This window comes from Bos mutus, chromosome 10 (genome assembly GCF_027580195.1).
Source record: "Bos mutus isolate GX-2022 chromosome 10, NWIPB_WYAK_1.1, whole genome shotgun sequence".
Lineage (NCBI taxonomy): Eukaryota > Metazoa > Chordata > Mammalia > Artiodactyla > Bovidae > Bos > Bos mutus.
This window is the reverse complement of record NC_091626.1, coordinates 13,702,160-13,716,496: the sequence shown is the minus strand read 5'-3', so window position 1 is coordinate 13,716,496 and position 14,337 is coordinate 13,702,160. Positions and strand designations below refer to the sequence as shown.

Here is a 14,337-nt window from a genome sequence, read left to right as displayed (position 1 = left end):
CTCATGGCTCTACCTCTAAAATAAAATATAACGTGAATTTGTTTACTTCTCTTCATATCCACTGATACCATCCTCCTTAAATTCACCATCATTTCTCACCTGGTTTACCAAAACAGTCTTTAACTAGTCTTCTTGGTTCCACTCATGTTCCTGTATAACTCATTATCTGTAAAGCAGTCACCATGGTCTTATTAAAATATAAATCAGATCACCTCATCCTCCTCTTAAACTTTTCAGTGATTTCTCACTGTAATTAGGATTAAATCCAATTCCTCATCATGATTTGAAAGGATGCCTTGCCGGTTCTGCTACAATGTAAGGCTTTTAAAAAGAAAGATCCTAAGATATAAATGGCTTAAACAAATTAAGAGTTTATTTCTCTTTCACACAAAGGTTGAAAGGAAAAGAGTCCTGGTTAGGCAGGGTATCTTGTCCAGACTCAACCTGGAGTTCCATTTTTGACTTCAAAGTGCTTGCCCATCATATATATCTTCATCCCAGCTAGTCAGAGATAGAAAAATGAAAAGAAGAAGCTATGCCCAGAAGTTTCCATTTCCCCTTCTGCTTACATTCTCATTGTCCAGAACCTGGAAGGAAGTTCCCAAGTTCAGCTAGCTGAAAGGAAGACTAGAATGTCTTTGGTCAAGCTGACATGTGCCCATCCATGACTCAATTACTGTGGAAGTAGGGAAGAATTAACCTTGAAGACAACTCGTGGTCTCTGTTCTACCCTACATCATTCCAGTCTTCTCTACCTCTCCAACATTATCTCTTCCTTCTCTTGGCCTTCCAGCCCCATTAGCATTCTTGCTTGCTGCTGCTGCTGCTAAGTCGTGTCCGACTCTGTGCGACCCCATAGACAGCAGCCCACCAGGCTTCCTCATCCCTGGGGTTCTTCAGGCAAGAACACTGGAGTGGGTTGCCATTTTCTTCTTAAGCATTCTTGCTTACTCCCTCCTTAATCCCCTGGGCCATTACGCCAATGCTGTCCTACATCTGAAATACTCTTCTCTAGATCTTTACATGACTGGGTCCTTCTCATCATTTGGATCTCAACATCTTCCAAGATACATTCCCTGACCCTTCCCTCCCAAGCAAAGTAATCACTTCCTTTTATCATTCTCAGTCTATGTTATTTTATTTCTAGCACTTGTCCTTAGCTTAAATTCTCATTTACTTACCTGATTATTATCTATATCCTCTACTAGAATGTAAGCACCACAAGAATACATATGATTGACTTATTTTCTCTGTCAGATCCCCAACTACCTTGGATAAAGCAAGCATTCAACAAATACTTGTTGAGCAGATGAATTTATTAGCCAAAACCCCTCATTTTATAACTGACAAAGCTGAGGCCCTGAGAAAGTAAATGACTTGCCTGAGGTTCTACAACCACTTAGTAGATACCTAGGTGGGTGCTTTTCTCCTATTTTAGCCAGCCTCCTCTTTGAAGTCTTCTATTGTTTCACCTCTAAGCAATCATTCTGCATACTCATAGTACTAGATTTTAACATCCATTTGGTTTTTAGTTTGTAATGCTATGTATTGTTATTTATTTTTTATATCTCTGTCTTATTTTCCCAACCAAGCTGCAAATCCCTTAAAAATACCAACTTTCTCACACATAGAAAACACAGGCCCTAAGTAGGTATTTCACAAAAAGACTAAAGTTGCTTTATTCAGTAAACTGCAACTCAGAACCATTACAAGTTTAAGTCTGTCCTATTACTGAAGATAAAAGTTGGATACTAGAAGAGTAGCTTTTGGTAATTTCTGTCTATCCCCAACTAAGAAGACTGTCTTACCGGTAGCCAAAATCTTACGTCCTTCATCAAAATGATGCAGAGGAGCTGCTCTGGGTACAATAGGTGGATTCTGAAAGGTAATTCTTGCTGTTGGTGGAATCAATCCTCGTTCTATCATACTTAAAACCCCTAAAAAGGAAGGTTAGAAGAATATGAGTTTAACTTCAAGCACTTCCACAAAGTCTGAACTCTATAAATTTCACAAATGTAACTTTCTATATTCATTAGTTTATTTGTGAGAGTACATTTAGTGCCTTAATCCTTTGCATGAAAAAATAGCCATAGTATGTGTCCTATCTATTTTTCTAACAACCGCAGGAAAAAAGATGGCATTTCTAATAGTGGTATTTTGAAATAAACTTGTACTATGGTAATTTCAAGATAGAAATATACTTCCAATGCAAACAAAAACTTCTTTATACATCATGGCATTTTCAATTATTACTAATATTGGTATTCTTTTTAAAATTCAGAGAAATCAGGTACACAGTCCATAACTAGGGAGATCTTTGGTTCTGAAAGAAAGAACATCTGTGTGCTTAAAATCATATTTCTGTTGTTATAATGAGTTACATTTTATTTTTTTAAAAAAGAGTTCCTTTTAGACATTTCTCATATTACCAGAAGATGTGAATGCCCAAATAGATTGTTTTAGTGTAACTGGGCAACATGGTTAGTATTACTGCAACTAATTTACAATTCCTAGATCTCAAACTGTGTCCATATGACCAGTGCCAAGGCTTTTCAAGGACAGGAGACATCATTTTTAAAAACTTCAATGAGTAAATGAATATCTGAGCAAAGCCTGCTGTCAGGGGCAAAACTCACATTCAGGGGCAACTACCATTGGTGGTGCTAGTGGTAAAGTGGTCCCATACAAGGAACCAAAGAGACTTAGGCTTGATCCCTGAGTCGGGAAGATCCCCCGGCGGAGGGCATGGCAGCCCACTCCAGTATTCTTGCCTGGAGAATCCCATGGACTTCTAGAAGGGCCTGGCAGGCTATAGTCCAGTCTACAAACAGTTGAACACGACTGAAGAGACTTTGTATGCATGCATCATATTGAAGCCAGAAAGTCAGGGAGTACTTGACATAGATGTGTGATAGGGCTTCAGCTTCTTGTTGCTGTCAGGTAATAGGAAGAAAAATAAAGAACTCTGGGTCTCAATGAAATCTAAGTTAAAAAACTGTGTTCTAAACTGGACTAGGCTGAAGAAGTTGGCACACATCCTAAGAGGGATAAATACTGTTTTCATTTGCCTTATCACCTCTGCTGCTGCTGCTGCTAAGTCGCTTCAGTCGTGTCTGACTCTGTGCGACCCCATAGACGGCAGCCAACCAGGCTTCCCTGTCCCTGGGATTCTCCAGGCAAGAACACTGGAGTGGGTTGCCATTTCCTTCTCCAATGCATGAAAGTGAATAGTGAAAGTCAAGTCGCTCAGTTGTGTCTGACTCTTCGCGACCCCATGGACTGCAGCCCACCAGGCTCCTCCGTCCATGGGATTTTCCAGGCAAGAGTACTGGAATGGGGTGCCATTGCCTTCTCCGTTATCACCTCTAAAGACTATATTATATCACATTCAGGATATTAAAGTCTAGTGTTAAAGGAATTCAGAAGAATGATGGGGGAGCTGAAGAGTTCACTAAGAACAGTGATTCCAAAACAATGTTGTAAGTGATTCTAAAACAATGATTCCAAGAGAAGTCTTCAGTTTATTTGTGTGTGTGTGTGTGGCCATGCTCACTCAGTTGTGTCTGACCCTTTGTGACCCCACGGATTGTAACCCACCAGGCTCCGCTGTCCGTGGAATTTTCCAGGTAAGAATAATGGAGTGGGTTGCCATTTTGTCCTCCAGGAGATCTTCCCGACCCAGGGATGGAACCCACATCACCTGCATTGGCTGGCAGATTCTTTACCACTGAGCTACCTGGTAAGTTTACTTACCACAGGATTATTTGGAATGAGAACTTTTTATTAAAAATGGATATTCCTGGGCCCTATCCCAATTTCTGAGGCAAAGCCCTGGTAATATGCATTATTGAAGGCTCCAGGAGATACTTATGTGCACTGAAGTTTGAGAACCACTAGAATTGGGGCCCAGAAATCTACATTTTAAATAAGCACTCCAGGTTAATCTTTTTCACTATTAAAACTGAAGATCTACTGATCCCAAGTACAACTCTTCAAGCCCTTTTCAACATTAGTATTTTGGGTTTTTATTATAATAACACCAGAATTCAACTACTTTGAAATATAAAAACTAATTCTTTGTCCTCACAAATATTTTCCACCTATAAATATCATACCCCATGTCCAAGAACTATGCCCATTTTGTAGATGTGAAAAACAGAGCTCCTTCTAATTCAGTGTATTTTCATCACTGGAGTGAGCTTCATTCTCTGAGAATCCCAAAGAATATGAGCGTGATTTTAACCTTTGCTTTAGTATTGGTTAAAGCAATTCACTTAATTTTAGACTAACACATGTGTGCATTTACCACTGAAAGGAAGAAGTTGAGGCTTTGGAATAAGCTAAAGAGTACTGGTTATCTTTTCATGGCAATACTGGAGACTTTGATTTCTGACCCTATAATCACCTTTGTTTTTGATTAGTCTATTTTACAATTCTGCAGTGATTAAGGTTAGTTGATAGAAAACTGAAAGCAATGCAAATAATTCTTGTGTGCATATATGCAAATAAATTTTGTCACATAGAGGGAATGTACTTCTTCCACCCCCAAAATTCAGTTTTACCTGCATTTGCAAATTTATTTTTAAAGGCGTGATTGATAAATTTGTCTGCTGTTTGAATTCTTCTTTGAATCAATTGTTACATTTTATTGGTTCCCTCCTTTTTAATTAATCAGTTAAACAGAATCTTTGATGTGTTCATTTTATATTTGTATAAGAGTCATGGTTTCACTTTAAACTATATATATATATCCTTTTAATGATTTTGGAGCTCCCACCAAGATGACCAAAAGATTCACCTGAAATTGCCAGAAACGGTACCTACATCTCACAGGGAGCCAAGCCAGGCACGTATTTTCTTGGCATCCATAAGTTAATTCAGAGAGGCAACAGAACTTTGCTGGCTCTTGTTTTTCTGATTTTCCTAATTTTTATTTTATTATTTACTTGGTCGTTCTGGGTCTTAGTTGTGGCATGTAGGATCTTTTGATTGCAGCATCTGAACTCTTGCAGCGTGTGGGATCTAGTTCCCTGACCAGGGATTCAATGCGGACCCCCTGCGTTGAGAGCGTGGGGACTTAGCCGCTGGACCACCAGGGAAGTCCCTTGCTTTTCTAATTTTGATAGTACTCCCTATTAATTTGTGTCTTGGTTCATTTGTGGCTGACAAGTTAGTCCTTGTTGGTGGCTACAATGACTGGGAATTTGGTGATGTCTGTAAACGGTCTCACAGAGATTTATTCCTTATTGAATGAGAGACAATGGAGAATATAGTTAGTAGTGTTCCGTTTGTCTATGTGTATTCTGAGCCGAATTCAACTAGGTATTTCATACCCACAAGGAAGGAGAATAACTCTTTGATATCTAGACCATTACACCTCTGTGTTTATTTTTCATCTGTGGCTGAAACTAGAATGGAAGCTATAAACTCTATTGAATGCCTCAGTTCAGTTCAGTTCAGGGGCTCAGTCATGTCTGATTCTTTGTGGCCCCATGAATCGCAGCATGCCTGGCCTCCCTGTCCATCACCAACTTCCGGAGTTCACCCAAACTCATGTGCATTGAGTTGGTGATGCCATCCAGCCATCTCATCCTCTGTCGTCCCCTTCTCCTCCTGCCCTCAATCCCTCCCAGCATCAGAGTCTTTTCCAATGAGTCAACTCTTCGCATGAGGTGGCCAAAGTATTGGAGTTTCAGCCTCAGCCTCAGTCCTTGCAATGAACACCCAGGACTGATCTCCTTTAGGATGGACTGGTTGGATCTCCTTGCAGTCCAAGGGACTCTCAAGAGTCTTCTCCAATACCACAGTTCAAAAGCATCAATTCTTCAGCACTCAGCTATCTTCACAGTCCAACTCTCACATCCATACATGACTACTAGAAAAACCATAGCCTTGACTAGACGGACCTTTGTTGGCAAAGTAATATCTCTGCTTTTTAATATGCTATCTAGGTTGGTCATAACTTTCCTTCCAAGGAGTAAGCGTCTTTTAATTTCATGGCTGCAATCACCATCTGCAGTGATTTTGGAGCCCCCAAAAAATAAAGTTTGACACTGTTTCCACTGTTTCCCCATCTATTTCCCATGAAGTAATGGGACCAGATGCCATGATCTTAGTTTTCTGACTGTTGAGCTTTAAGCCAACTTTTTTACTCTCCTCTTTCACTTTCATCATTGAATGCCTATGTATCTGTAATTCAGAAAGATCTTTATTTCTCATTATGAATGTAGAATGTTTATTGTCTCCAGGTGGTATTAATAAATTAGATGGTAAAATCTCAAAGGAACTCTGTTCTGATTAACTTACATAGAGAAATGAGCACTTACAGGAACTGAATATTCCCAGAAAATAAGGAAATTGAACTTCTACTACTTTAGATGAGCTCCCTCTCACCTCCCAAATTCAGAAGCTCATTGAGCCTCCTTACTTTTCATGGCAATATGGGCTATTTGCATAGATGCAATAAGAATCCTTTCTTCTTTTACTAAGATAGAATTGAAAAAATTGCTTATGCAACCAAGAACTTGCCTGGAATTTCATATTTAACAATGATGCTATTAATCAGGTGTAACAAATTACATTTAAAGGAGTAAGCTTGATTTTATGGAACCAAAAGCCTACAAAACCCTCCTAGAAAAACTGGCCTGGCTTACAGGATTTCCATCCTTACAGTTGCAAAGTAATGTCACTTCCCAGCAGGCTCAAGAACCTTAGGATATGGGGAGCATCTCTAGAGGAGAGGAATGTACCCAAATTTATAGGTCCTACAGTTGAAATCTGGTGGACAGATTTTCTAGTCTCAGGATAGCAAGTAATAGAGGATTTTAAAAGTTCAATCTGAGATTCCTTCCAACAGAGCAAACTTAAGATGGCCTATGTGGTGATTAACCTTCTTGCTGCACCTGTGTAAATAATCAGACCAAACCTAATGAAATGACTTACTTTGTGAATAATTTTTTAAGATCATTTTGCATCAAATTGGGGCACAATTGTAGGAAATTTTTTTTTTTTTTTATGTTTTAGAATGAGCAAAAGAGATTACTGAATACTTTTCAATGGAATGCCTCCAGGAATTATCTGAATCTAGTCTTTGACTATTGTACAACTCTGCAGAGATTAAAGTTAACTTGTGGGGAAAAAACTGATAATAATGCAAATAATTCATATCTATAGACATGAAAAAAATTGGTGAAGGTTCATTCCTTCCTCCCATGCAAATGCCAATTTTCCTTGTGTTTACAAATTTATTTCAATATTCCTGATCTACAAAGATATGTCCTTTGGATTCTCCTTTAGACCAGTTGTGACATCTTACAAATTCTCTTTCAAACTGATGAGTTAAACAACTAAAATCTTTGACTTGTGTTCATTTGTGAGAGAGTAGGGACTTTACCTGTTTTTGAAAATTATCCCTTATCACCATTGTCTCATTAAATGTTCATAGCACTCTCACATTCCTGTTGACTAGATTAGGAATTAGAATTCATCTATTCATTCATTCATTAAAAACTCATTCATTCATTCAACCAATATGTAAGTTCCTTTTATATGTCAGGAACTATTCTGGGGCCTGGGGATTCAATGGTGAACCAGACAGATCTCATGGAGCCTTTAGTGATGGAGAAGACAAAATAAATTCACAAATTAATATATAATTACAAAATTGTGATCATCTATAAAGCAAAAAGACGGATGCTTGAGGAAATGACTTTTACAGGCAGAGGTAAGAGGACTGGTGAAGGCCTGATGTGAAAAGGTGCTTGGCCTGCTAAGGAAAAGAGAGAAGTCCCCTGTGGCTGGAGCACGGAGAAAGCTGAGTGAGATGAGAGTGGAGGTGAGGCCAGATCCGGCATGTCTCGTTTATAGAGTTTATTCTAAAACTGGAGCACAACTTGCCTGAGATTTCACAGAGCCTGAACTGAAAATTTGGTTCCTTATTAGAAGACTTAAATTCTTAATCATTTACTAGGGGTGGGGATAGGGGTGGAGACATTATTCTTTGGATTTAGCAAGATAATTCCAGAAAAAGTAGGGAAGTTTGTCTTGCATTTTCCAAAACTATCCTCTCTTCTGGGAGTTGGTCATCTTTCACCACATGCTGGACTAGTATAGATCTGGGGTGACTCAATGACAGTTCAGAGCATCAGGACAGGTAAACATTTAGGCACCGTATCAGCATTTGTGTGGCTTGTGCTTTCCTGGCATTCATATTACCTTGCACAGTACCAGACATATGGCAAGTAGTCAATAAATGTGTTGATTAATTGGTTGATTAACTACAAATATTATGGTAGGCCATGTGTTCTCTGGCAGATAACTGAGGGATGAAAATGTGATGCTTTTCTGGAACAAGTTGCTATGACTCTAGATTTACCTTTGTTTTGCAGCAATTTTTTACTGTATCTATTGCTAAAGCAAGGATAAATAGGTTGGTTGATCCATTCATTCATCTTAATTTGACCCCAGGAAGAATATAAGTTTTATAAAGCAAGAAATAAAAACTCCCTGGAGTTTTCCCAGGAGTAACTATAATGTAAACTAACTAAAACCATGTGTCACCAATATTTCTAAACAACCAGGGTTCGTAACCAAGAAAGTAATTGTTTCAGTTGTGGGAGGTTTAATCAACTAAGAGGCTTATAATGATGCAGTCCTTCTTGAGTTTTTCTGTACCACCACTAGTGGGTCAGCAGACAGGATACAGGAGCTGTAAAATGGAGAACCTATAAATCTTCAGGTACCAGAGGAACCCTGGGGAACCAACTTTAGGTCTAAAACACTCCAGACATCAGTTAGAAAGTGAGATAGAAATAAATTAAAGATCATCTCACTTGCTCATATTTGAGATACAAAAGGGGATCCACTTAAGCATTCTTTAACACGTCAGCCAATTATGTAGCAGGGAGAAGTAAAGAGGGTTACATTTATGACACTCAGTCTTTAGTCATTCACTTACACTTTCATTTGCTTATCCATTCAACCAACTATTTAGTATCTACAAAATGCTAGATGTGGTTCTAAGCACTGGGGATACTGAGATAAAGATGACGTGACCTTTTGCTTAAAAAAATGAGAAATCTACTGGTTTCACAAACCAGTATTAGACTAAGTATTTAGACTGGTATAAGTCTTAGTATAAGTATTTAGATTAGACCTGCATAGTTCACTTAATAATTACATTCATTTCTGGCTTCATATTTTTATGTAGTAATATATTGAAATAAAATTTTAAGTATTATCAGAAAAGGATCAGAAACTATCTGCTCAGAAGCTTTAAAAATTATAATATCACCTAAATACAATAATAATTTTAACATGTAAATATACCAAAATCTAAATCAATAGAAAATCTATAGAATAATGGATCTTAGAAGTGGAAAGGGACTCTGGTGGTCATCTAGTCCAACCTTCTGATTTACAGAGAAGGAAACTCAGGCCACAGTGAGGACTTGACTTGTCCAAAGTCACCTTGGAGAATCAGCATCTGAGTCTGAATTCAAACTCAGGCCCCCAATCCCACCTCAAAGCTCTTCCCCTTATGTTCCTAAACATATAAAATGCTTATCTGAATCACTAACCTTTGTTAGCATCTGCTTGTAAGACTGGCACTGGGGTGAAATAGGGATCCGTGCGATGAGAAGCTGGTAGAACCGTGAGGCTGGATATAGTGGAGCCTTTTATTAACTTCTGAGCCTTCACCTAAATGATCAAAAATTTGTTTTCAGCAGACATTTTTGCCTTCAAAATGAACACAGTTTTCTTCTTGTAAACAATAAATAAGGTTATGAATATGAATAGTTTCATTAAGTTTTAATAAAGTAGAAATATCAGCTCCAATTTTATTGCTCACCGGTACCCTGTGCTATTGTCTACTGTCAGGAGTTTGTGTAATTTAAAATAGTTAATTAAATCCAATTAACATGTTGTGATTTCCACTATGCAAAGTCAGTATAGTAGTTAATAAAGGAACTATTAAGATTTTGTTCAATTTTAATGACTACAATATAAAAGTGCTAAATCTTGACAGAGGAGGTTTTGAATACAGCAAAGTTTTGTACAGGCAAATTTTCTAGGAAATACACATTAGAGTTTTGAGGATAAATAAAAACTGGGAAAATGTAAAAATAAACATATCAGTCAACATTAACAGGTTAAGGATAAATTCGGAGCAGACTCTAGCAGATCTTAGAAATAGTTAAAGATGTGATGTATAGATCACTTAGAGTAGATGATTACTTTTCCTAAAGTCATTAAGTGCTTTTATTATAGTCACGAAATATGAATTGTTTCTATTAAATGCTTTCTAGATTTCAAATATTATATGTATTGCAAATAAATCACATGTAATTATATAGGCCAAGCACAGTATTTTTACCTTTATTATAGGAGGTTATGAATTACCTAGGCCCTCTCATCAGGGAAGATGCAACTGTTTGGTATTTAGAGATGATTTTAAAATTTCCCAGTCATTTTCCAAACATTAATTAATTTGCATAACTTCCAAGGGAACTAGGTAATGGTTTGCTATTTAACTACTGATTTTAATAAAGAACCAAGTCAGAAAGGTTAGATTTTTCTCAGGTCACGGTAGAGCACTAGATATGCAAAGATTATTCAATTTGAAGATTGATCTGATTCTGCATTAGTGAAATTTGCCATTGGGTTCCACAGTAGCACATCTTCTAGTTCATCAAGGTCATGGTGACCTTAAGGAAAAAGAAAGGGAAAGTTTCATCAAGACTCCAGGGAGAAAATCACTTTGAAAAATAATATTTACTGGCTGAGAAATGTCTGTGAACAAAGTTATTTTAGAACTCCACTGCCAGGATGTGGTACTTAAGGGAAACTATTAATATAAGTAACACCATCTTATGGACACCAAACCCTTTGGCGATGTTTGGAGAGGATGGTTTAAAATGACTACAAATAGGATTTTTCACAGGAAAGAGCAGACTGTTAATGCAGTCAGTTTCCTTCCAGGCAAGCGGGAAGAAGCAAGGGTAGAGCTCCGAGTTGCGCCGATGAGAGTGCGCATGCGCATTGTGCGATTGTGGAACTTCAGCATTGCTGGTGCTCCTTGGTCTCTTTTCCTCATCCTCAGCTCTCCTCCCGCTACTTCACTTCCAGATAGGAGTAACTGCCAGGAGCTCCTCCTAGCCAGGGAAGCTGAGATAATCATACAGTGTACTGTGATCCAGACATGGTGCAGACATAGACGAGGATGCTCAGCATCAAAAACAGAAGGGTCTCCAGTTGTCTGATCTCAGGGTCAGGGAGGCAAAGGTAAATCGAAGGAAGATAGAAAGATTCCACTTGAATAAAATTGTCAAACACTGTGAAGGTGTAAAATATAGATTTGGCAGTATCGGGGCTCACAGCATCGTTCATCTGGATTTTCTGAAAGCCTTTGACAAAGTACACCTGACAATGTGCTCTTGAAAGCTAAAGTAGCAGATCTGACAGTAAACACAATGTAAAGTGCGACACGAAGGAGATGGGGGAAGGCAGACGACGGTCAGCTTCTGTCAGGCTGTCAGCACTTTCATAACGCTGGTTTCTTTCATTCTTTACATGGCGTCAATCTCAACAATGTAAAAGCTGGACCCAAGGGCTAGGGCTGTGCTGAAAAGGCAGTGAGGGGGTGTGTGTGTAGGAGGCAGAGAAGGGTGACATCCTGGTGAGTTTACAGAAGTAAATCCTTCAGACAGGATCTCTGGATGGGAAACATCAGCCCCCTCTGCTGTCGGGTTCCCATGGTAAGGATAACCACTCCTGCATGTGCCCGGTTGGAAGAACCTCAGCATTTACTGAGCACTTACTATATAACACTAACTTTAATACAGTAAGCATTAAATTTCATGAGCAATGGAAAATCTAAGAGCTATGAGAGCGCAGAAGAGGGAGTAATTAACTCTGCCTGCTGGTATTGCAGAAGGCTTTGCAATGACTCTCAACACTGGCTGTATATTAGCATTACTCAGGGAGCTTTTTAAAAATACTGCTGCCTGGGCCCCAACCCTGGGCAGTTAAACCAGAATAGCTGTGCTGGAGCCTGGGCCTCGGTATTTTTACAAAGCTCCCCAGGTGATTCTGATGTGCAGCCAAGGTTGAGATGTACTGCAGTAAGTGATATTTAAATTGCATCTTAAAAGAAGCATTGAATTATATCACGTGGAGAACAGGATGCAATTATAGGTAGAAAGAATGGTGGCAAGAAAGCAAAAGAGCACACAAATGCATGAACATTTCACTGAAGGTGAAGGTCTCTATGTGGCTCGAGTATATTGTGTGTATCAGGAGGATAAGGTGTGGATGAGACGGGAAAGGTAGATAAATGCAAATTAAAGAAACCATGTGAAAGTGCTGATTGCCTAACAGAAGCTGAACATCATCTGATTCCGGCTTCTCTTTTATGTTGTGTTTGATACTTATACTGAACTGTGCTTTGTGGTTTGTATGCTGCTAATAAAAGAATCATACTATAAATAGAACAATGTCTCTCATATCTGGTACTTCTCATTACCATTTCCAAAACTGTAATTCAGAATTCTTATCACTTTATGCGGAAATCTTCCATAATAGCTTAAAATTTTTTCAATATTTAAAAAATACAGAAAAGCTTAAAGAAGAAAACAGCAATCATATTCCTGTCAGCCAGAATTAATCATTGTTAGTATCTTGGTATATTTGCTTCCAGGGATTTCAAATAGAAAAAATGTTCTATTTTATTATTCTGGTAACAATGATATATGCTCATTAAAAAGATTCCAAATAAAAACAGAGGTGAAAATTGAAGAAACCATATCAAATATCACTAGATGATTCATTATCCCTGATACCTTGGGATGATTTACTTATTATTTTAAAAAAATAGGATTTATATTACATTATTAAACTTAATTTGACATGAATTTCATAGGAAGGGGAAAGGCTGAATTAAACCCAACCAATTATTAAGCCTCAAAAAAAATATTTCTTTACCACATGATTCCTGTGAGTTAAAAAAGATTCTTCTGCATGGGTTGGCAAAGTTCTTCTTAAAGGGCCAGAGAGTAAATGTTTTAGGCTGTCTGGGGTCTATTTTTATAGCTGGAAAGTAGCATAAGCAATATGGAAACAAAGGGATGAAGCTGTGTTCCACTGAAATTTAATTTACAAAAACAGGCAGTCTGCCCTCAGGCAGTGATTTGTGGACTCCTGCTACATGTTCAATAAAGGTGATTATGAAAAAATATTTAGGTTATTTGTTTACCTATTTATGTATATATATATTTTTTTAACCACATGTTTTTATTTTGGATAATAAATCCTAGCTTCAGAAGATGAGAACATGAGAAGTTTCTTGCTACTTCCATCTCCTCTCCCTCACCTCCCAGTTTTGTATTGTATTCTTTTTACATTGTCCAGATTTATAATATTCATTCTGTTTTGAAACCATCATTGCTATGATTGTTTAGCATCAGTTCTACATGTGAATGGATCCAGTGATTATCAACAGTTCTTCTGGCATGGTTTCACTATGCTTGCATTATTTTGTGGATTTTTAGATTGCTTAGCTTTGGTTGTCAAGCAGTTCTTTCCAACAAGTGTTCATGGATATTTTGCTTCCCTGAGCCTTTACACTTGAATTGCACCTGGGGCCATCCTCTCTTCTCTCAAAACTCTGCACTGCCGTCTTCCACAATGAATATAATGAAATCTGATAGCAGCCTGATTTTTTTTTACCCCTTGTAGGTGATTTTTTTCCTTCTGCCTAGATGTCTGAAGCATTCTTCCTCTTTCAAGTTCAGGTGTTTAACTAGGAAATACCTTTCTATTAAATATTCTAAATCAGACTTTCTTGGGATTCAGTGTTTTCCTTCATATTGCAGATTCAGTTCTTTTTTCACTTCTGGAACATCTTCTTACACTGCAGCACCAGGTACGTCCTCTCTTTCATTTGCTGGGTTCTCTTTGTGAGGGAAATCACGTGTCCTTAAATGTTGGCTCATCTTTATCTTTCATATTGTGGTTCCTAACTATTTGTTCTCTCCCAGCTCCTTTTAGAATAGAACATTGAGTTTTAGCTGAGCACATGGCTATCCAGTTAAAGACCACATTTTCCCAGTGTCCTCTGTGACTAAATGCCGCCAGTAAAACTGTGGCGTAAGTGATATGTATAACGTCTAGGGCATCCCTTAGAGTGCCTTCCCTGGACTATTTTTATCTTTCCTATGGACTGAAACACGGGTATGGAAAGGAGCCAGCTTCAACCACTGAAATGAGAATTTCCTATAACCACAGGGATGAGGAGGTGATGGAGCATCAGGATAGAAGGAACCATATCTTGGATGACCT

General features: G+C 38.1%; 1 protein-coding gene across 1 annotated transcript in view; it reads right to left on the bottom strand.

Moving 5' to 3' along the window:
• Positions 1 to 14,337, bottom strand: part of IQCH (IQ motif containing H) — a 229,793-nt gene that overhangs the window by 145,856 nt on the left and 69,600 nt on the right. The window contains 2 exon segments of the mRNA XM_070377335.1: positions 1,809 to 1,937; positions 9,579 to 9,699. Coding sequence (XP_070233436.1) covers positions 1,809 to 1,937; positions 9,579 to 9,699 — 250 coding nt within the window.